Source organism: Drosophila willistoni, unplaced genomic scaffold (assembly GCF_018902025.1).
Source record: "Drosophila willistoni isolate 14030-0811.24 unplaced genomic scaffold, UCI_dwil_1.1 Seg143.1, whole genome shotgun sequence".
In the NCBI taxonomy this organism is placed as follows: Eukaryota; Metazoa; Arthropoda; class Insecta; order Diptera; family Drosophilidae; genus Drosophila; species Drosophila willistoni.
Genome location: NW_025814102.1, coordinates 388,629 through 413,220, shown reverse-complemented (window position 1 = coordinate 413,220; position 24,592 = coordinate 388,629). Strand labels below are relative to the sequence as shown.

Here is a 24,592-nt window from a genome sequence, read left to right as displayed (position 1 = left end):
CAAACCAATATCATATTTAGAAGCTAACAAGTTGACACTGGAATTCAATTCGATAAAACACATATTGGCTATATACATACATTCCGTTCTTCATTTAGATTTTGGGTTGGTAAAGATATTAATGTCTTGTAATGCCACAACTTCTTAATTTTAATAGGATATAACAAGTTCGATGCCCGAAATTCAAACCAGAAAATGTGCCTTTTTTTCTATGTGTGTGTGTGTGTGTTTTGTTTTTGTTGACATGGTCGCCTAATCCTTAGATGAGGTGTGTTTGGTGTATGAGAAAGGCATGTGGTAAATGAATAGGCGGTGGTGTGGGTGTGTTTATGTGTGTGTGTGTGTCTGTGTGTGTGTGTGTGTGTGGGTTGACTGTTGTTCGCGTTTTGTTAATTACAATTATGATAATGAATCTTACAAAAGACTAATTAGTATGTTAAAAATGTTGGCTGAGCTGGGCACAAAAGCTCTACAAAATGTATACACACACACACACACAAATACATACATACATTCATACAGATTTATACCTGTCGCGATAATGTATCCATGCAGTGGATTTGAATGTGCAAAGCCTTTGCTCTCAAGTAGACCTACTGCACTCTAGCTCAGTGAAATTTTGAATGGACTGCTGCTTTCCACTCGACATAAAGGCCGCCACTTTATAGTTATTTTATGAAAATTTCACTCGTCAAATTAAAGTTGATAATTTAAATATCTGGGAGGAGTCCAAGAGGAACCAACAACAACCATTGGCAAACGAAATTGGCAATTTGAAAGCAATTGAATAAAATTATCTCAATTGGTGGCCAACAAGTGTATCTATTTCATACTATGTGGTAATGTGGAAAACTCCCATTATGCCCAAAAAAAAAAAAAAAACAAAACAATTAGACCCAAAATTAAGTATTAGGTGAGTTCTAAATAGATAATTGCTATGGATCGTATCATAGGTAAATCATAGGTACATATATTTCTAATTTAATGTTGTGTTCTAAGCATTTCATTACTATAGGGTCATGGATAATCCTGGCAACAGTTTTCATCACTTGAGCCACCCTAATGTAGGCAAATAAATTAAATAGTCGGATTACAATTAAGCCATATATGTATGTACATATATAAGTCATATTATAGATGATGGGCAAGCGGCAATTAATTTAATTATGACATATATGTACATATAATTTTCTGTTGGCGTCTCCATATAGATATAATAACTTGGCATATTGAATTCGATTCAATTGTTGCGGTTTATTTAATGCCATGGATTTCGTTCAATGTGTTTTTAGTTATTTAGTTTGAATTGGAATGGTCTGAAGGCCAATTAACATTTCCCATCTCTAATTTCCTAAGAGGGAGATAATAAAAGAGATGCTTGTCTGCTGTTGGTTTACCCCAGTCACTAGTAGATGACTTACTTTAATCGATTTAGAGCCACTGGCAACAGCCTCTTGATAGCTCTCTTAACCACCCCTTTTAGCCTTATTTTTTGCCCACAGTTCAATTGCTGCAGTCGACACATGAATTAGCCTGACAATAGGTTCAGAATTTCTTTTTCCTTCGTGTTTATATATACTTGGAGTTTTTATTTATTTATTTTCTTTTTTTTGCATCATATTTTTTGTTGGTTTTTTCTGGATTTTCATTTTGATTTCCATTTGCGATTCGCCGACGCCCTTTATGCATACCACAACACAAATTGGCAAAGCATTTACATAGGTATGTCTATTCGATTTGGAATCGGAATGATGATGGTGCTTCGAATTGGTGTCGTTGTCCTTGTCCCTCTGCTATACATACATACATATATATATATACCCAATGCCTGTGCTCGACATGCACTCCAAAATGAAATCGATAAACAGTTTGGCATTTAATAAAATCAACATCAATTTCATTTCAATTTCTTATTTCGCTTTTTTTTTATCCTTCCTTCATTCCATTCTCGAAAAATGTTCACAGTTTCCGGCAGAAACTTTTAAGAAATCTATTTCCATACTTGCATAAGTTATATTTTAAGAATTATTTGGGAATGATGTCTAATGCAAAATCGTTAAATGTGTCTTTGTGAGATTTATTAATTGATTTGTGGCACATTTTTTCTTTAAAACATAAATGACTTCATTAACTATACAGAAAATAGTTTCCCAATGATGAGTGTTGAATCTTGAACAAGTCAAATAGCACAGGAAGCTATATGTTTATATGTTTGTCAAGTATAAACTAGTTCATTTCGTTTGTGTTGACGTTTATGGCATTTGCGGCATGCAGGCAATGACCTTTAGCCGCTTAGCCGAACAGCTGAACAGTTTTGTGGCATCCTAAACAATCGCCCACTGGGCAAATTCAATCCGCCCATTTCACGTATGTCCAACCGGGCAACCAGCCAGCAGGCCAGCCAGCCAGCCACTGGCACGCCGGAGATAGCAGGTTGAAATCTACGTTTTGGCCATTTGGCTAACTCGCATTAAATTCGTACGAATTTCAACATTTAGCATATTAAGCGGGCACTGAAGTCGAACCGGTTGCAAAGTGGACTCTGGCTACAGTTGTAGCTTCAGGACTCAGGACTCTGGACTGTGGACTGTGGACTCCGGGACTTGTGCTACGTCTCGCTGTCGTGCATTTCTGTATTCAGCATGTAGATCGTACATATGTATGAGTGTCTATACAAACATATACATAAGTATGTGTGTGTATATGTGTGGATATACAGAGGCTAGTGGACATGCGGATGTTGTGCGATGCTGTTTATGCCTTTTACATTTTCCGTCCTAATGAATTCCACGTAAACGGAGTTGGAGTTGAGGCTAAAGACTGAACCTAAAGGAGAGAGAGAGAATCGGCTCGCAGCGCACTGTGAAATTTCTAACTTCCGCTTTTTGCAAAGTTGACAACATGTTGTCTGTCCGACTCATGTCCTGTGACTGGGCTTTAAACTGAATCATGCAAGTTCTCAACTTAAATTCAATATTATCTGTTTCACATATCAAACATGAAAGCCTGTTTAGCGGAGCCTAGGAAAGAAATAATGTATTAATGAGTACTGCCTTTTACTTTGGTAGCCATTGAATTGAGTAAAATGGATTATCGTGATTAACCCACATAATTAACCTGTGTAAGAACTTCTTTTAAATACTGATGGGGTCGAAAGGTGAGCTTTGCCTAAACTAGTAAGTTTAAGCGTTTAAATTTTGGTACAATCAGTGAGATTATCGGCAAACTCTGCCGATTAGAAAACTTGATGCTTCCTGAAACCGATTACTTTTTTGGGCTGATCTTCTTAGTGAAATTAATCTTCAAACCGTCCAATTAACGGTTAGTTTAAACAACTTACTTAGTCGTAGTCCATTTGAATGAATATTAAAACACATTTCGAAATAGTATGCCAACAAAAAATGTCAATTTTAAAGCAACTCAAACACTTGTGTTGAAATTGTCAACTAGACAAACAAAATTTGTTTCTACTCCAATATACATTCTTCATATAAATATATATATATATATACATATATTAATACATATAACAATAAAATTCAAGATACATTACGCGCCACACAGGAAGAGAAGAAACATAATCAAACACCTTAAGACAACACTAACAACAATCTAATCACGTACAAGTTTAGTTCGCTTCGATCCATCATCGATAATACGAGGTCAATTGTTTAACTCTTTTATTTCCTTTATTTTCTTTTTTGTAATTTCTATAATTTATTTTTGCAACGTTTTTGTAATTATAATTGCCATTTAAAGTCACACACACACACACACAACACGCACACTTACACGCACATCCACACACACACACACGCACACACACACCTTTGAACAAAGCTGTTCATTGGAATTCGACGTGGTAAGTGGAAAATTATAATCGAGAATGTTAGTATGTTAGTCTGTCTGTATGGTTAAATATGATAAAAAGTATTACTCATGGCCATAACCGCAAAAAAGGAAGAAACGAAAAAATGGAAAAGGGGAGCGAAACGAATATGGAGAATAAAAAAATATTAAAATAAATTTGAATAAAAATGTCTGCAAAGATTAAATCGCTATTGCCCACGAGCATGAGCTCTCCGACAGTCTCGTCGCCTGCAATTCCCAGACGTTTCCGTAACTTCTACCCCCTCTCCGTCCGTCCGTCCGTACCGTTGCAACCTGCTGCCTGCGCCTCTTTGGCTTATTGTTATGGCAGTAACTGCTGCTCCGGCTGCTCGCTGTTGTGGCACGAACAGAGACAGAGATGTGGATGGAAATTAAGATGGAGTTGGCAAGGGGAGGAGAAGGTAAGGAGAAAAGGACCAGACAACAACAACAACAATAATAATGCGTATCCGTTGCGGATTTTATACTGCTGCCTCACTCTCTCTCTCTCTCTCCCTCTCTGTCTCTCTGTCTTTGTCATTTTTTCTCCAATTGTACCTTTTATTTTGTGTTTCTCCTCTCTTTTTTGCAGCAACTTCTTAATTTGTTTATTTGTTGCCATTCCACCTTTAAACAATTCCCATTTACAAGCGGCGACAAATTTCAGTTTTTATTACTTTCGTTGTCAACTTTTCCCTTTCCTCGTTGTTTCTTTTTGCTTTTTTTTCCTTGATAAGAGGGAGGGGATCATTTTTGCCAGTCGCCGCAGCAACAATAAATAAGTTAATTTAAATACAATAAACACAATTGTGATTGTGATTGTCGTCAGAAAGAAGAACACAAAATGCCTCAATTTCAGATTCTTTTTTTTTTTAATTTAAATATATATCCTTACCCTTATATAAATCCTTTGGGGAAATCAGATAAGAATAGATTCTACCAATGTTTATATCCAAAATTTTCTCGTTTTTAGTTTTGGCGCTGTAATGGACCCAAATCAAGCAAATATGCATTTTGTGGACTCCATGGGGTATTTGAGGCAGCTAAATGAAAATATCGTTTTGGAGACTTTCGTAAATATTGATAAATTGCTGCCCGATTGGAAGCCACGTTCATTTGAAATAAATGTGGCCGTTTCTATTATACGTACCGACTTATTGCCCTTCATATTCGATTGGCCATTGATAAACGAACTGATGGAGAAGGAGCAGACGAACGGTACCCGTTTGCTTCAAGAAAAGGTGAACGATCTCGAGCTATTGTATAAATTGTCCAATTCAATGCAACGCATTCAAATAACCGAAAAACCCGAAAATAATTTCCATGTCAAAATGTTCATTTTACCGCCCACTTATGAAATGAAATTACTTGATAATGGCACAATAATGATCAATCGTTTGCCCTCTCTGCTAATTGAAGTGGTCAGCCATGATTTTCGAATGACCGATGATGTCAAGTCGATGGAATTGGCAGATATCAATCCAATTCAAATTTTTAAAGTCGAGGGGCAGCTTTTGGGATCTGTTCAGCATATGATTCAATTGACCGACAATTCAGATGAATATGAATATGAAAGCGATCATGAATACGAATATGACTATGAATATGATAATGAAGTTGATGATATGCATTATCAAATGGACACAAGTTTAAGTTCGATATCAACAGAACTATTCACCATCGAGGAATTAGACGAGGAGAATGAGGGAGAGGATGAAGATGAAGATAATGATAACAATTTTCAACTATTTTTCCCATTGGCAGCACAATCAAAATTATCCCTTATCCAGCACAGCGAATATGAAGACCATAATGAAGATGAGGATGATAGGCAGGGTCATTCAACCAATCAGCAGACACCGCGAATGCATCGTCCTTGCAATAATCTTCCCATATGGGGTCGCTTAAACTACTGGATGCGTAAGGCACTACTTCGATTGATAATGATACGCTAATTAAATTATGAAGTCAATGCAAAATTATCAACCATGTTGATCGCAGTGTTCATAATCTCAGTAAAAATAATAAAAATCATAAATATTAAATCCAGTCTCTACTTTTTCTCCTATATTTTCCATTTCCTCCATTCAATGAAATGTGTTGAAGCAAACGCAAAAGAAAACTTTCAAAAAAATAATACTTTCTTGTGCTCGCTCAACCGATTTGGCAAGTTAAATAAAAGTAATCAGGCGGAATTTGCTAAGTCAATGGTTTTTAGAATCAAAAATTAAAAACTACTGCAACTATTTGACGATAAGTCAACCATTTAAATTATAAAACAAAACTAACATGCAAAAAGGAAATAGAAAATTTTGATAGCTAAATTTATTGTAAAAATGTAAAACTACATAAAAAGATGACGGACAACGGGGCGTATGAACTGAATGACGTAGCTTGGACCATTTAATGCGAAATATAACAAATAAGTTTTCATATTTAGGCCCATGGAAAACGAAATGCCAATAAAATTTAATATTTACTAAAGTATATTTAATTTCTAAGTGGAAATTATGTGCTTTCTTATCGAGATTTCAGGAGCTTGCCCTTAGTCTAGTAATTTTTTCTCTTTCAAGCAATTTGCTTTTGACATTTAATAGTTACAACGAACTTACATCATTCTTAAAGTGACCTAACTAAACCTACTTCTGTGATTTACCTAATATGGTTTAATTTATTTTTAAACTCACTTTCATTGGTAAACAAACTTAATACAAAAAAAGACTTGAAAAGGGATAGGCAAAAACCAGTAAACACCGGGACAGAGCCAACAAACGGCAAAAAAAAAAAAGCAAAAAACAAAAAAAAAAAAAACTACAAATATGTGCATGAGAATAAATAGAGCACAAAACGCTTTGAGGCAACATTAAAAGGCAACGATGCAGTGGCATGCTGCACGCTGGAGGTTGCTGAATGTCTCTGTCTGTTCGGGGAAATGGCACTGGCACTGAGTTGCCACCTGTCCGCTGTCTCACCCCGCGACTACGTCGTGGCAGCAACAAGGAGGCATAAAAATTCATTCACTAATGGCTGCTACTGTTGGTTTGAAGGGTTTTTTTTTCACCACGCCCACAAAATGTCCAACGCTTCTAAAAGTATCCCTTACTATACATATATATATTTTCTGTTTTTTTTTTTTTTTTTTTGCAGCCATTTGTATTTGCAGTGCTATTGGCAACATGTGGCGCTTTTATTAAAAATTCATTTGCTCATAATATACAGGAAAGGTTGGGTGCCAGACTTGATAGGAACCAAACCAGAGCAGACCAGGCCAGACCAGACCAGACCAGGCAATGGCTCGGCTGTGATGTCTGGCTCGAACCTATCTTGGCGACGTCAATGTGTTTGTTCCTTCTCCTTTGACCTTCAACAGCTGCCACATTTTCAGGCGCATCTCTTTTATTTTCCTGTGGCCTTTTTTTATGTGGGTGCCGGCAGCCCGCATGCCTCTTCATAAAACTCCATTTCCGTGATGGATTGCCTGAAAAGTGGGCTTTAAACGGTGAGCAGTCAGTAGAAGACCTGTGCATGTAGATATTAGTCGATTCGACTTGACTAGAAAGCAAAAACTCAAAAAATCATATACATTAGTTTATCCAATTTCTTCATTCATTTAGTGATGACCACTCGAGGACTTTTCTGCGACTAAATTATTTGTGGTGAATTTTATGAACCTTTTCTATGCAGTAGAACTATAACAGACTCTATGACTTTTTCAGTTTTTAGACTTTAGTGAAAGAAAATGAATTGAATTTCCACCAAATGGTACATATTTTATTAAATCGGATAAAAAGATAGATATTTTTTGTCATATTTTTAAGCAAGCTATTCGAAAGCCAAAAAAATCAGAACTAAAGTCCGAAAACTCAAAAGGTCATAAATTGGTGACCACCACTGTATGTGAGTTGTGTCACACGTGGGATGTGAAGTTTTCAGGAAGTATATGAAGCATTTACATTTCAGAATCGATCCTCCAAATCAAAAAGACAGACAACTTTTATTTTATCATAATTTTCATAAGCAACCAAAAATTTTATACCAATAGCCCAACTTGATGACCAGACCAAAATGATTTAACTGAAAGTGTTTTCAGATTTCCATACAAAAGTAAAATTTAAAAATACTTTGACCTCCTTTTGACCTTTAAATTCTCTCACAAGTAGTGTAGTTTCTCCCCTGTTTGCTCGGCTTCTTTATAGTCTATTAAAAAGTCTTTTTTCTTACAACAATATTTCGTCCTGTTTTAAAGTTGCACACACACCAAAACAGTAAGGACTTCTAGATACCCTATTTGTCATTAGGGGTTAGCTAATAAAATTTGATCTGCTTTTTAATTATGATATTTAATATTTTTTAATTCTTTTTTATAAAATAAGAACTTATGACATTATACAATTATAATATTCAAGTAAAACAAGAACGATCAGTTGCCGATTTAACAATTTTCCAGTCCTTTTCTCGCTTCCTGTGGTCATCATTACCTTAATGTGGCCCTGTGCATTTGCAGGGTATATACACATAGCATAAAGGTGCAAATAATGAAATTCTTGAAAGTAGCCAACGTGTGGGGTAACTTGCGCTTTGAATACCAAATAAATAAATTAAATGAATAGTACTACAAAACCAACAAAGCAAAAATAAAAAAAACACCGAAAAAAAAGAAAAAATTAAACAACTGGGTTTTTGCCAATTGGAAAAAAGGTGGGACCCCAGGGGCTTGAGTCAGCAGTGTAAGTTGTTGTTGTTGTTGGTAAAGGTGCGGGTGTTGGCGGTGGTTACGGTGGTGGTGGTGGTGGTGGTTGTGGCGGTGATGGTGACGGTGATGGTGGCGGTGGCGGTGGTGAAGGAGGATGTTCAATTTTTAGCAGCCACAATTTGAAATATTTTCTCTAGCATACTTGACAGACAGCTAAAGTTGCGGTGGGGCAAGAGATCTAGTACACACACACACACCGACACACACACACCGACACACATAAACACTGGCAAACACATAAACATTGCAATGGTCAGGACTTGACTCGACTCGACACCAAACTGCTGAAGCCTGGATGCTTATCTCCCAGTTGGATCCGCTCCGCATTCCCTTTTGTTTATGTTGGAAAGTGTGAAAAGAGAATGTGAAGGACAACAAATGAAATGTGTGTTGTCCTGGCCCTGTACATACCACAAGAATACCACCCCCCTAGATGCCCACCGAATCCCCAGCTATGTTTGCCGCTCGGTTCATCTCTTATTGTTGCCGTGTTACGACGTGTTGTCCTAGAGTCCAATGGTGCACAATCGAGCGTAATAATGAAGTACGTTTTGATGCCTGGCCCAAAAGGGCAAGTGGACTAAAAAACCAGGTGGCATCTGACCATGCGGATGGCAATTCCATCTTTCTCTTTCACTCTCTCTCTCTCCGTTCTCACATTCTCCCTTTTCCACAACTCACGCTATGTTAGCTCATGTGATTTTCGAGTTAAAAACAAAATTCTTACTGCAAAACAATAGAACTTGCATGACATTCCCCTCCAGGACCCAGGTCCTTTCTACCACTGCTTTGCCTTTTTGTTAGTGGCATACCGGAATGTGTTTTTTTTTTTTCGTATTTTTAGACCATTTTATTTCTCGTCTGGTTTTTATTCTTAACTATTTTTGGTTCCTAGTTTCATCTGGTCGCATTGTACAATGTATGAATCTCTTCAAGCCTTCTTATTCTGATCCTATTTCTAAATATTTGGCAACATAATCTAAATGATCAGAGAATACCCTCTCTCCTTCTCTATCTTTCCGCGTCTCGCTGCCTCGTTCACTCTTTCCGCTTACAAACTTACACTTGGCTTATCATAATACAACTGCCTATTGATTGCTATTTTATTTACAACTGCCTATTTAACCAGCTTTAAATATTATAAAATCTACATGAATATTTCTTAAATTTTTAAAATTACAAAATGGTAATTTTGTATTGAATGGATAGGGTAATTACTTAGCCAATGATACTTTGTGTTTTGAATTTTTAAATAACTCTGTCTTGACTTTTTTATGTTGCATCTAAATAATAATAAATTAAATATACTCCTTATTGTTATATTGTACAAAGGTGAAATAGATGTCGAATTTACTTGTTGTATGACAAACATTTTGCATATTTTCATATAAAGTGAACAAAAATGTGAGAATTCAGCAAATTATTCTTCCGACATACCAAGAAATAATCTAGCCCAAAACAAATCTCTATGGAAGCATACTTGCATTATAAAGGATATGAATGTTCTGCAAAAAAGCATTTTGTGACTTTGTTGTGGATTCTTTTATTTTATTTAGTGAATTATTTAGGTGCCAATTATGAGATGAATAAATGTTATTTCAAACGGCATTTATTTTTGTTCTCGGTTATGATGAGATTTAAATCATTTTATTAGCGAGATTAGATATCAATCTAATCGCAAATAATTAAACTTGCATATTTTAAAGCAAAATTTCGACCAGCAATATTGGTCCAATCTGACTTAAGGTAAAGTCGACTTAATTAGGCGAGGAATTAGCTCGATGGATGGCCTGAATAGAAAACCGTGGGTTCTTTGGTTACTTTAGACAGTTGAGTGTAAAGCGACATTGAATCTCATCGACGGCAAGTTTTAAGTAACTTTTTCCAGGGTCATTCATTTAAGAGACTACATTATAGTTTAGGTTTTCCCATTCAATTAATGGGATTATATTTCTTGAGCTATTGTGTGAAACCTTATTGCTTTTCCATATGGCAAATATGTTTCATTATTGCTTGGTTTTTTTGATATTAATTTGTATATTATATTTGTTAAAAAATGAGTCAAGTAGTCCCAAAAGCTTTCACAAGATACAATGTAATTTTGGAGCCAAAAAAAACGAAACGCTAAGAAAGTCACTTTAGGATATCAAGCTGTACTATATTGTGAAGCTTCGAACTGGACAGAATAAATTAGATTAATAATAGATGTTCGTACTTAACGTGTCCGCATATGAATATCCTTGCATAATATCCACCCACAATAAATTTCAACTAAATGTTTATTCAAGGGGTCTTCAATAAAATGTTCTCCCCAAATAAAATCTGTAATACTTAAATATTATTTTATATTTAAGTAGAAAATGTGTGAACTCTTTAGGGTTAAGGACACCCCAGAATTTGACATAAGAAAGGTCATTTAATTGTGGTAAAACACGACCCACATATTTGGGCTTTCAAACGATCCGGGGTAATCAATCAACAATATTATTAAAAAAATGTCTTAAAATTTGGTGTATTCAATTGAAATATAATATAGATAAGCCACAAGCGATTGTTTCAACTGGGAGACATATTTAATTCCAGTATTTTTAAAATATTTTAAATTTGTGCCAATTAATTTACGACAAGAATATTAAATTTATTGAGCAGCCCTCGTGAAAAGTGAAACGAAAGCCTTTGTATTAATTTGTCTAAGTGACCGCACTCGATGAAAGTGAAATGCACTCAAGCTTGCAGAGTTTTCCATTTACATAATGAATTAATATCCTTTATTGATAAGTATATAATCTAGTATATAGCTTTCATATATATAGGTATGTATATATATATATATTTTTTGTATATCTTTTGGCATTTTCTTTTTTGTTTTTTTTTTTTGGGCGTAAAATCAATTTAAGTCAAAATTAGATTTGCAAAATCAACAACACACACTAAAACACACACACATACAAAGAGAGACACACACATGATGGAGGGCAAAAGTTTAAATATGAGTTTGGCACACATACACACACACACAACAAGAGCAACAAGAACCAGAACTTAAATAAATTAAGGTGCCGACTTTTGCTTACTCTGTAATTGATCCGTAACTATTAACTACCCAGATCTAATTGGTTCAAAAGTTTAATAATTAATTAAAAATGTTTATTTTATTTAATGGCTAGAATATTCGTACTGTGGAAATGTGGAATAGAAGGACCAATGATCCTAAACTACCATATGGATACAGGGTATTCCAAAAAAAAAAAAAAAGAGCCAAAAGTTTTCTGAGGCGTAAATATTTTGTGGCAGCCTGTGTTCACAGGACCCGTTTATCCTTTTCTTCTTTACTTCTTTTTTTTGTTTTGTTGTGTTGTTGTTGTCGAGGCAAAGCTCGAAAATTGCCATCCCCCTAGTGTTTGATTTATGCCGGTTGAATTTTAAAATTTTCCCTTTTTTCTGTCGCCGAGGCGGGCGGGGAAAGGCAACAACAAAAAAAAAAATACCAGGCGCACGCCAAATCCGATTAAGTTTTCAGAGTCAGAACCCCTATGCCATATGTATGTGTGTATGTTTGTGCGTGTGTGTGTTTGTGTGCAAAGAGTTTTTAAAAGATCAAAAAAAAAATGGAAGAAAATACGGAGAAAACATCGGGAACAACAAAAATAAAGAAACTTGCACAGTTCTCAATCTCAGTACAACATCGCGGGTTTTCCCCTCACCACGCTTACGCAAAGGATTCAATTTGCTTCGTATAAATAAAGCACACTCACACATACACAAGTGCACACGTACGCACGCACACATCAACAAATCAAATCCTTTGAAGTGTACAATCTTGTGTCTGTGTGTGTGTGTATGTGAATGAGTGAGCAATAGGCGTGGCCCGTACTAAATAAGCCAGAAAGCCGGCCTAAATAGTTGACATGAAGCCGAAAAGAAAAAAAAAACAACAACAATTGGGGCATTTCCTTATGTTGAATACCCTAACAAATGGTAAATACTTAACACATACAAAACCGATGTGAAAGTCGAGAAGGAAAATTGTGCCTTTAGATCCCATATTGCATTGATCAACTTGTATATATAAAGTCGATCCATTCCAATTTATCGACTCAACAAAAATAGTTTAGAATCATCTGCCAATTTATTAATGCAATGATAATTTAATTATACTAAGTGAGTCGAGTAAAGATATAAAAAACAATTTAAATATAGTGTAGAAAAAATTCTAGAAGACTTTTCAAACAACTTTTAAAAGAATTTTTCAAATGTTTCAGAACATTATTTAAAAAAAACCCCCCTTGTAGTGTTGTAAAATATTCTTAAAAATCCTCAACTTTTTAAATTAAATACAAAGAAATAAAGAGTATACAAAATTCAATGTATCAAAAAAATAACTTTCGGTTTCTTTTTGTTTTTGTTTTTGGTCTTGGTTTCTTTTTTCTTTGGTATTGATATTTTTACGATTGTTTGCCTTGTTGATTTTTATATAGAGAGTGCGTAAACTAGGAATAAGCCGCCCAGAGGGAAAGAGAGATGGGGGTCTAATCATTAATGACTTTCGTCAACTTGTCAGAAAATGTCATAATAGATTTCTTCACGCGTTTTTGTTTGCCGTTACTTGTTCGCACAGCCCACAGTCCCTTCTCAATCTGTCCCTTACTCTCTGCCTCTTTCTTTCTCGCTCTCTTTCCAACTCTCATTTGATTCATGATTTCATAAGCCGATAAGTAAGTCGTACAAAATCGTTGCGTAGCCAGCTAATTACCCAAAAATACATATATAATTTATTAACGCTAATTAGCAAAGTGAAAATAACAACTTAAAATCGTGATAAATTTGATAAATCGGACTCGAATTCGTTGCTCCCAAAGATGTCCATGTAATTGTTCCATCTACATGACGGTCATCTTTCTAGGCCTTTGGGAAATATTGCGCAATGTTTCTTGACGTCTCTTTGGATAATAATGACTAAAGTGCATGAAATCTTAACGCAAACTCTAATTTAAGGTGAATTTCCTTTTTCAAACTGTCCTAATAGGAGAACCGGTTGCAAGAGCAAGTGGGAGACAGAACGTAAGCAATATTGGCTAAAAAATGTAAGAGGATACTCGGCCGTTTAATTTAAAATTGCACCGAAACATGCAGGTTCAGTTTAAATATATTTAAGGTACAATTTAGAAGCTGGCTTGAGCAAACGATCTCTTAGGAAATTTGGCAAAAGTAAGTCTGTTACCAAAAGCAGTGGGGACTCATATACAGTTGCTGTTACCAATAAAGTACGGTAAGCCAACAAGCCAAGCAGATCACGCCGGGGTTAACTTTGGCCGCGCCGTACGAATCGTTCCTATGGGAGCTATATTCGCCAATCTAAATAACATTTTGTAGATTTTTTTCTATGAATCTTGATCTTAAGATTAAAGAAAACTTCAAATATCGCAACGGTTATATAAAAAATACTATGTATGTAGATTATTGTGGAGTTTTATTAATATAAGTTTACATATAGCTTAGGATATTTAGATTTTACGACTTTTAATAGGCAACTTAAACAACTTTAAACAACTGACGACTTCTGCTACTGACGCTCGACTCTTTGCTTAACGTCATGGCAACCTCCGAGCAAAAGCCCGCCACTTCTTTAGAGACGCCGCACAATCGTTGCTTGTATGTCAACTTATTTAGCATACTTTTTTGGGCAAAATACGGTTTCTTGATCGTGGGGGCAGGCCGCCACGCCTAATTTGTCAAACAACATTTCCAAAATACATTTATTACTTTAAACAACACAATGATGGTTGAAATGATTGTTAAATACGGAATTTTAAATGTTTATAAAAAAAACCCCAACAAGGCAAACGATTTAAATTTCAGAATTATTCTCTTACCAATAGTTCCACGAATTTCGTATGGATCATTAAAATCAGTCTGCGTCGTTTTTAGATATTTCCACATATTAATTTACCAATTATGTGCAATATATGTAAAAATATAACTAAGTGAAACAGGCGTTTTTGTAAACTGAACTATATATGTAGTGTTTGTTATAGAGAACGCAGAAAAACTGTAGAATAAAAAAAAAATGAAAACCGCGAACAAAGCGTGGAAGTGAAAGAAGTAATAAAATTATTTTTGCCAAAAGCTAAGAGAAAATTCTTAAACAAAGCTATAAAGCCTCAGTCCCAAAACGCTAGATAAAGTTTTAAATGCCGCTGCAGACCAAGCGAAAAGCAAGAGAAAAATGTAGAAAAAGTGAGTGTAAAATAGACTGGGAGGGGGAGTCGGGGTGTTTGAAAGAATGAGCAAAAAAACATAACACCGAACGAAAAAACTACAGGCAACTTAAAACTAACATAAAAACCCAAAAATCTTGGCGTACTTGAAGACTTCAAGCCAAAGATAAAGTTTACGCTCGATTTTTCAGGAGAGCGGTGGAATCAAAAGTTAAGGGTATCAGCGCCTGGCTATAGTTTGAGGGGCAAGGGGTTCGTATTGTGGGTTTAAAACATATTTCCAGAGCTGCTCCCATTTGTGATTTCTGTGCCAGGCTGGCTTCAAGTTGGTCCTGGAGGCTGTGGCGCTGTGGGTCTGTGGATTCTCGACTGTACATAGTATATATGTAGCGTCTCAAGGCGAGAATGCGTGGAAAGTTGTAATTAAAACCTTGAAGCTAAAGTCGCGACAAAGCCAACAAGCTCTAGCTGGGCCATCCCCACCAGATCTTCCAGACCAATTCAAAATTAAAAGAAAAAAAAAACAAAGGGAACCCCAAAAACGCACAATTAGAAATTAATGGGAGACGACGACGCACAGATACTCTTCGATTTTTAGCTACAACTATAAAGAATTTGTTTATTATTACAAAACCAAATAAATGTTATTACAACACTTTAGTCCTAATTAAAACAAAAAGGTATGAGAATTATGTCGACTTTGTTTCTCAATTTATTATATAAATAAAGTACACCCTTAAAAATTAAATTTTGTGATAACCCTTTAATTACATAGCTTACAAAGCATCATAGAAAATTGTTGTATATTTCAAACAGAGTATTTCAATGAGGTTTTAAAAAAAAATGTATTTCAATACTTCTTCTTGTCGGCACCAGCAGCAAAAACCAATTGAGGTACGAAAACTGCAAACTTTGTCTACATAGACGCATGCCAAAAGATGTGGGTGTGGACTGTATCCACTCACCCGCTAAATGCCCTGCGGAAATATTGATTCTTGTCTGCTCGACTTCGTCTTGAAGTTGTTTTCATCGTCCTCCGACGACCGGAGGGGTGAAGTCGGAATCTCTTTACTCTGCTCTGCTCTGCTCGGCTCGTTCCCCCTCCCAGTCATCCCCAACCGAAAGCCGAGGCCAAAGTTTGCATTTTTGCGCCAGTTTTCGTACTTGCAGTTTTTGCAGTTTTTTGGAGTGGGTGTCATGCTAATTATAAATCGAAACTTCCGGCGACACTTTGTCAACTGCAAAAGTTGCTACCACTTCACATTGCCGCTCTGCACCTTCCACATTCATCATTTGGAATACCCCGCACACACCACGCCCCTCCCCCAAACAACTCCCCAATATGGCCGACATGTCTGCAGTTCTGACAGTTTTTGACACTTTCAGTGATTTTGTCTTTCGGCCATGTCTAAGGAAGTAAATTAACTTGAATTCAAAAATGCAAGTTAAACGCTTTCAAAAAGTAAATTAAATTTTCAATCATTTTTCCACCGAATTTGTTCATTTTTTTTATTTTTTTTTTTTGTTGATTTTTTGCATTTTTATTTCTATATTTCATGATGGAGCATTAAAATTCAGACGACTCTGTGGTCATAAATGAGTGGTGGTGGTGGTGGTCGTGGTGGTGCTGGTGGTGATGTTGGAAATCAAATTACATGCCACTGTCACTCAGGCAGTAGACTCATCTGTAGCGAGCCCCAAAAACCATCCCACCCACAGTAAAACCACCCACCCACAGCAAAACCACCCACGCCAATTGCGGCCAGTCGTGACGTTGATTGCTTTTAGTCGAACTGCGGTTCACGTTGACGGAATGAGGTTTTTTTGGTTAGACTTCACTCCCCGTGTCGCTTTTCTCTCTTTTGGGTTGGTCGCTGTCAGCTTTTATGATTTTAAAATATTTCATTAATTGAATTAATTATACATTTTTGCGGTGCAGGTGTTTCATGTAATCAACTCAGCAGAAATAACGAAAAAGCAACGAAACGCAAATTATAATAGTAGTAACTACCAACCTATCTATCTATCTATCTCCCTACCAACCTACCTACCTTTAGTAACTGGTGGTTGGATATCACTTTTATTCAATTTCCCATTCCCAAATTTGTTGGTTAGTCTCGTTTATTTGGGCATAATCTATTTTATCTCAATCGTAATAATTATACAATGCCCATTTGATGGCTATTTCCTAGAGTTTCTTATATTAGATTTTCAAAGTGTTGACAAAAACTGCACAAATCACAAACTTTCGTTTTATGAATAATGTCTTTTATCACATGATGTTGACTTAATTGTGATGGCTTACTCCAAAAAAAAACTCACTAACCTGACATTCGTTTTATATTCATTAATTGGCTAATAATTATGGTTTTTCTTTTAGCTTTTCCCAACAAAAGGAGTTTATTATGATGACCGAATCGTTTGCCGATGTTGTCCCTTTAGAAAGGGAAAGTATTCCTGGTATATTAACCGTGATTCTGATTAAAATATTATTTACTTTAATGCCAATAAAAGCACAACACACTCACATGAACACACTGTCAATGGCCCCACGGCAGTCATATGAAACGTATGAAGAAAGGATGCGTAAGGATATGCTGCGGTGTCTGTGGTTATGTGTGTAGCGATAAGGCAAGAAAAACACTTTTAATAAAAGTTCGACATCAACGGATAGGGCAGCACAGTGAGTCAATTCAGAAATAAATTGTATGAAATATATTTTATTTTATAAACATTTTCGAATCGTGAACACATTAATGGAAAACATCACGACATTAGTAGCATATATACATAGTATGTATAAATATAGTTTGATTAGGTCTTGAGGGTAAGGGGTGCTTAATTTGGACCCAAAAGCAAATAGGTTACTCCATTAACTATCGAATTTTGACTGATAGTGCTACACTTACATGTGTATGTATGAGATTGACATAGGGCTCATTCCTTAAATTAAAAGTAAGGTACACTGTGCCAATAGCTTAACATTACCTTGTTGGCCTGCATTGTGATGTGTTGTGACTGCCCTTTACCTTAAACCGACCCTTTCAGAAAACTCAATGCGAAAGGGAAAACTATCGAAACAAGGATGCTGGGGCCAAAGTGCGTGCATGTGTGTGTGTGTCTGTGTGTGTTGAGTAAGTGAATGTATCTGTATGGGTATCCTCTGACAATGCCAATTGGTTGCAAACGCTTGCTGTTGTCCTTTTACTTGTTCATCCTTTTCGGTTTGTTTCGGTTTTTTTTCCTTTCGTTTTTGGAACAATTTTATTGCTTGTTTACGAGCTGCTTTTTCGGTTTTTGCTTCGCCTCTCGTTCCCTTTATCACACTCTGCCACTAGCGAAATGAGAAGTCCATGGTTGTTGTTGTAGTTGTGCGGTTAAATTTGCGGTTTGGGGCATACCCACACACACACACACACATACATAAACAGACACACAGTGAAACTTTTACGAGCATATAATCGAAAAAGTTTCCACTAACCAAAAGTTGAAGGAGTCGAAGAAGTGTTGACATCGACAACGACTATGCAACATAATGGCTGCCAATGATTTTGGTTTTATTTGATTCTCCTTTGAAATTTACAAATTAAACACTTGTAAATACACATTGATTTATAAATGTATATGTAGTTATGTTATGTTATTATTATGAATCCAGTTTCGTCCTTTGTCACAACTCCATTTAGATTATTGTCGTCAATCGTTTGAAAAGTTAATAATCACACTAAAGAAACTACAATTTAGAGAACTAAGGCGGACCAAACCATACCCCGACTGTTCTTACATATTTGAATACATAACTAATATACCGAATAAGATGTACAACTCTGACGAAAAGTGGCAAAATATTTCCATCAAATAAACCTCGCCAAAAACCGGTATAGGTATTCGCCTAAGCCAATTAGTTTTATTATTAAAAGGTTGATGGCAGGTAAAGATATTCCCTGATTATTTGGCCAGATATACAAAAAAGGAATCACCTATGCTATTACCCTTTCTCGTGACTACATTCCCATTAAAGATCAGAGTTCTTTCTTCTTATACCTTATATCATTTCAATTTGGTCTTCAATTGGTCGCTAATGTTCTTACAGATATTTTTATAGCCCCAAAAATTGTCTTACCACCATGGGCAGTTAAATTTATTTATATATAACCGCTTCTACTCTATTTCTCTCTCTCTCTCTCTCTCCAATTTAATCTAATAATTAACATAATTAGAGTAAAATGCTTTAATAATTATCAAATAATTTGCTAACTGCATGTTGCTTTTCTTGTTATAAATACTTAATTGGCGTATTAATGCAATGTTTATTCATTAATGGCTTTAATGCATTTAAATGGGCTTGAAGCAGCAACTCGGCTTACTATCATCATTGGGTGGCTGATTATGGAATTGGTTAAATTCAAACATATTTCAAAGAATCTTATTTACTGCTAATTAAGTCAAGTGACTTTGTTTTGAACCTAAACTGAATGAAGACCCTAATGGACTGAATAAATGGAATAGAATGCCATCAAATGAATGCCATGAAATGAATGCAAGCGAATACCGTGAAAAGTTTACCACAAGTTTTTCTACACTTTCCCATTCATGTATGTAAGCACATACATATGTACGAGTGACGTTTGCAAAATTAACAAAATCGTTTGAAGCATATAGAAGACATAACACAGAATCTTCTTGTATGACCCTCGTATCTGAAGGGAATCGAAAATGAAGCATCTTTTGACTTTTTATTTTATTTGTTGAATGCAAAACCAAAACTATTCTAACTATCAACAAAACGATTTCAAGTTAAAATTTAAATACCCTTTAATCTATTTATGAAAACATTAAACAAACTTTTGAAACTATTTTGACTGAGAGTATAAAAGATTTCAAAATTTTGCTTTGATCAAAGTGATGCAAATGATTCCAAAGTGATTACTTCAGGATCCTAGCATCCTGTACTTCGTATCGTTTCGGAAGTTCCTTAGTTGGAAATGGAAATTGAAAAGTTTCAAATTTCAATCCTTTATCTTTAGGCTTTCGTTTGATAATGGAGTTATGGTATTAAACTTGTTTTTATGGCATATCTTATGATATAATAACCGAAGCCAAATGAAACAAACGCATATAATAAACGTATATTCTTACATACAAATGCACACATATGTGTGTACATAGTTATATACATATATACACTTGCACATTTGTGTACACACACATATACCGATACAACAACTGAGATGACAAATGACTTTTGCTTTTGCTCTACTTGCTGCTACTGCTGATGTTGTTGCTGTTGTTGTTGTTGCGTTTGCTCAAGTTAAGTTAAGCCAACAAGAAAGTTAAACACTGACAATGAGATTTATGAGAACACAGACAGAGAGACAGAGCAATAGAGCAGCAAAAGGCAGAGGGGTTAAGTGAAGTTAAGAGGAAAGCAAAACGAATGTCCTGCCTGGCTGCACGTATGTTGATGTGCATTAAAGCATGACTAACCTAATTCAATTGTGCTCCAGGATATGCACAGGACAGGACTTCTGTCTATATATATATATATATATATATAAATATATACATTTATTTATGTGTGTATGTGCGTGTGTGTGTGCGTGTGTGCTTGTGTGCATATTGTTTAAATAATGGGCAAGCCCAATCATATTTAGCACCCAGTTATTTGGCTTCAGCCTTCATCTGTTGCCCACTAAACGCCGCAAGTGTGTTAAACACATTAACCCTCCTTCAACTTGAATGAATTATGATGAGAATAATAATATTATAAATATTTATGCACCTATGTATGTACAGTGAAACCTCGATATAACGAACTTCGTTATAACGAAAAACCCAATATAACGAATTTTTTGTTAAGTCCCTTGAAAGGACTAAGGTTTTACATTTCAGTACCTATAGCGAATCAATAGATATAACGAATAATTTTGCGATCCCCCTCAGATTCGTTATATCGAGGTTTCACTGTATATCTGTAAGTTATGTTTCCCCCACAAGAAAACACTTTAAGATAAAGATTTACAAAAACTGTCCACAAATTACCCTATTGATGGCATACAACTGAGATGGATTTCGGATATTGACCTACTAAAATAATAGACACTTTTTGAGAAATACTTACTTTACAAAGGGAATTTTGTTAAACCCAATGTCGTTGGTAACGGTTACTTTCAAATTCTTGAAATTGCATTATGTACATTTAAGATAAGATATCCCAATATGACTTATCATATTGGCATAATCCCACATCCCAATTGGGATTCGATTTGTAGTCGATTTTTTCAATTTGTAAATTATTTTTATTCATACTTAACATTAATGTGTTTTATTAAGTGATCTTTTCGACTTTTTGTGATAATTTGTTAACTTACTCTAGGTCAAATTTAAAGTCATCCAATTAGATAGTCCGAATTGATTTTTCTGCTGCTTTTACAATAAATTTCGGTTGCACTCCGGCGAACCGTCAATTTCATTTAAAATTAAACTAACAGCACAAATCACATACTAAAATTTACACTTGGATTTATATATCAATTGTTTTCTAATAAATGCCTGTATAAATGATTGTTAATGCGCAATTGTTAATGTCAGTTTTACAGTTAAGTTAGTTAGTTGTATTAGTCAGGGTGTTTATTACATGAAAAATTATCTATCCTGAATCGTTTATTGTATATTAGTATATAAAAATATACTAATTTATTATTTATTTATTTATAAGATTAGAAACCAGAGGGCCGGGGCTAACTTCGACCGCGTCAAAGTTTGTATACCCTTGCAACTTTTATGGTAACTCTTTCCTTACCTAAAGCCATCAAAGTGGAAAAACGTTCAAGCAAAAAAGGCTAACATTTGCGAAAGAACGGCCTACAATCTTAGTATAGGAAATAACGAAGATATTGATCAAAGTCACTGTTTTCCACCGATCGTTCCTATGGGAGCTATATGATATAGTAACCCGATCTTTATCAAATTCAGCACAGTCATTAACAGATAAATTAAACTAACAAATGTTTAATTTAAAAGCAATCGCGTCAAAAGTAACGAAGTTATTGGCAAAAGTCACTGTTTTCGAAAGATCGTTTCTATGGGAGCTATATGATATAGTCACCCGAACTTGATCAAATTTGGCACAGTCGTTTATATGTGTAATTAATTTACCAATATGAAATTTCATGACAATAGCTCAGAAAATAACAAAGTTATTGAGAAAAGTCACTGTTCGTGACTTTGCCATTTGTATGGGAGCTATATGATATAGTAATCCGATCCGGCTGAATCCGAGATATACAACGCCTGCAGTATATACAAGCTTACATGCAAAATTTCAGCTCTGTAGCTTTTACGGTCTAGGAGGAGTTTGCGTTGATCCAGACGGACGGACAGACGGACGGACGGACGGACGGACGGACGGACGGACGGATATGGCTATTTGAACTCGTCTCGTCGTGCTGATCAAGAATATATATACTTTATATGGTCGGAAATTCTTCCTTCTATGCGTTGCACACTTCTGACCAAAATTAATATACCCTTTTTGCAAGGGTATAAAAATATTTAATATTAAGTCTAAGGGGGGTTTTGTTAGTGGCTGAGAAAAAATATACTAATTATATGCATTAGTATATAAAAATTGATAACAGCTGCAGAGTTCAAGTTGCAACGGCCAACAAGGAGCATACATTCATCATGGTTAAGCCCGATGGTGTCCAACATGGAGTAGTGGGCAAAATTATCGAGCGCTTCAGAACCAATTTGATGCCCTGAAGTTCACCTGGGCCTCCAAGGAGCTGCTGGTGAAGCACTTTGCCGAACTCCAGTCCAGTGGTTCCCTTGGTGTGGGAGGGTCTTAATGTTGCCAAGACTGGCCGTCAAATGTTGGGCACCACCAACCCTCGCGATTCCTTGCCTGGCACTATTCGTTGTGATTTAAAAAAAAAAAAACCGGTTTTAATTAACTTCAAAAAAGGTCTAGACTAATACCAAAAGGCGAAGTCCTTTACACTAACTCTGATGGCATTCAAGGGTATGCACGTACTTTTTCCCCTTGTTCTTGAAAAAGGTATACAGACAATCTGCTCACCTTTTCGGCTGCCTATGATAAAAAATCTTCAAAATTAGTAAGTTTTTTTGACCTCAAGCCAGCTAAAACCCAGTTGTAATTAATATATATACATATTTTGCAAATTTTCTTAAACGATTTGCCAATCTGTGCTTGGAATATTCACCTGCAGGAACTTAAATACTTTTATGTTCTTTGACTGATACAAGAATTTATATTTCATCACTTCTTAGCCATCTTGATTTATTTAGGTCAGATATTTTAAGTCTTCTTTTTGCTGTCTTTCAATTGCTTGAACTGTATCTTGTTTTATCTGCATCCACAGTTATTCAATGATTTGTTCAATCATATTTTCTACATAATACCCAATGGACTTTCAAATAATCGACTTCATTTAACTGAAAAGAGTGTAGCTCAGAGTTTGGTATTTGGTTGGTTTTGTTTTTCATTTATTTATTTATTACTTTTCTGTCTTGTTTGAAAACGCAGCTGAGCGGCCACTGGATAATATATAGAGCGAATTGGAGTTGAAGGGACTATAATATTGCATTATATGTATGTTTGTATGATAGATTTATTCCCAGCACAATTTTAACTGCCACTTTTGCTTCATTCTGTTGGGTTCATTCCCATCTCTCTAGTCCGTTGTCGTTTATTCTTTCTTATAGTTTGGCCCATCCTTTTTGGCAGTTTACAACGTCCGTTTTTGGCCGATTATGTCCTTGGGGTGCCTTTTGGCGAACTCGTTTCGCCAGTTTGATTATTTCTCTCTCACTCGGACTTCACTCCCTTCCGTCTGCTCTACCGCACAGTGTACGTCTTTCTACCACTTTATCTACATGCGAAATCTGTATGCAGAAAATATTTTTCCATCAGTATCAGTTGGGTTGGCCGAAAAATAGGGAAGGGAGATGGGGCTCGGGGTTTGGGGTTCAATGGGCGGTTTGAGGGATGTAACTTTCGAAGTGAAAATGATAAACATCTTTGTGAAAATTCTGTGATTTTCGTTTCTTTTTTTTATTTTTTTTTAATGCTTTGAGCAGCTGACACAGTTTTCTTTCAGTTTTTCCTTCTTCTTTTGGCGCACATACGTCCATACGTCCATGTTCTTGTCCATTCTGTGGTTTGTTCGGTTTTTTTTGTTGTTTTTTTTTTTGTTTGACTGGGTTCCTTTTTTTGTGGTTTAATGGCCACATCAATGTGTGTTTGGGGATAGGGTAGTGGAGGGGTGTGAAATGTAACAGCCACTTATTTTGATTGTAAGAAAGTTTCCTTGCATACTTCTTTTCTCTCACTTCCTCTCCGCCTTTAGCCACAATTCTCAGTAAGCAGATGATGATGATGATAGTGATAATGATGAGTTTTCCTCTCTCTCTTCTGTCCCCTTGGTGTAAGGCAATTTTTTTTCCCATTTCTTGTGTCCTTTTGGTGCGATTGGAACATCATTTACACACCATGCTGTATTTATCAATCAAATTGAAATATGTTTGTTGTTGCTTTGTTATCCTTCTGCTTTGTAAAATAATTGAAAAGAAAACACAAGGTCTTCTTGGCGTATCAAGGAACGCCACAATGTGTCAACTTGCTGGTTGGCGATTGGTCTCTTTGGGGCCTAAGAGGCGTGTACGTAATATAGTATACGGAAATGAAAATGGAAACTATTTGAATGGAGAGAAAAAAAACAAGAATTTT

At 35.6% G+C, this 24,592-nt stretch overlaps 1 protein-coding gene and 1 pseudogene across 1 annotated transcript; both read left to right on the top strand.

The window, feature by feature from the left end:
- Positions 1 to 3,508: 3,508 nt before the first annotated feature.
- On the top strand, positions 3,509 to 5,915 carry LOC111519313. Its single transcript, XM_023179455.2, has 2 exons — positions 3,509 to 3,862; positions 4,844 to 5,915. Exon 2 carries the CDS (start codon positions 4,857 to 4,859, stop codon positions 5,823 to 5,825), a length of 969 nt encoding a protein of 322 aa, XP_023035223.1. The 5' UTR covers positions 3,509 to 3,862; positions 4,844 to 4,856; the 3' UTR covers positions 5,826 to 5,915.
- Positions 5,916 to 14,216: 8,301 nt separating this feature from the next.
- Positions 14,217 to 22,818, top strand: LOC26529103 (annotated as a pseudogene).
- Positions 22,819 to 24,592: the final 1,774 nt, after the last annotated feature.

What these genes read in the sequence shown, in the direction of transcription:
- LOC111519313 (XM_023179455.2), top strand. Translation starts at nt 4,857, where the DNA reads ATGGACCCAAATCAAGCAAATATGCATTTTGTGGACTCCATGGGGTAT.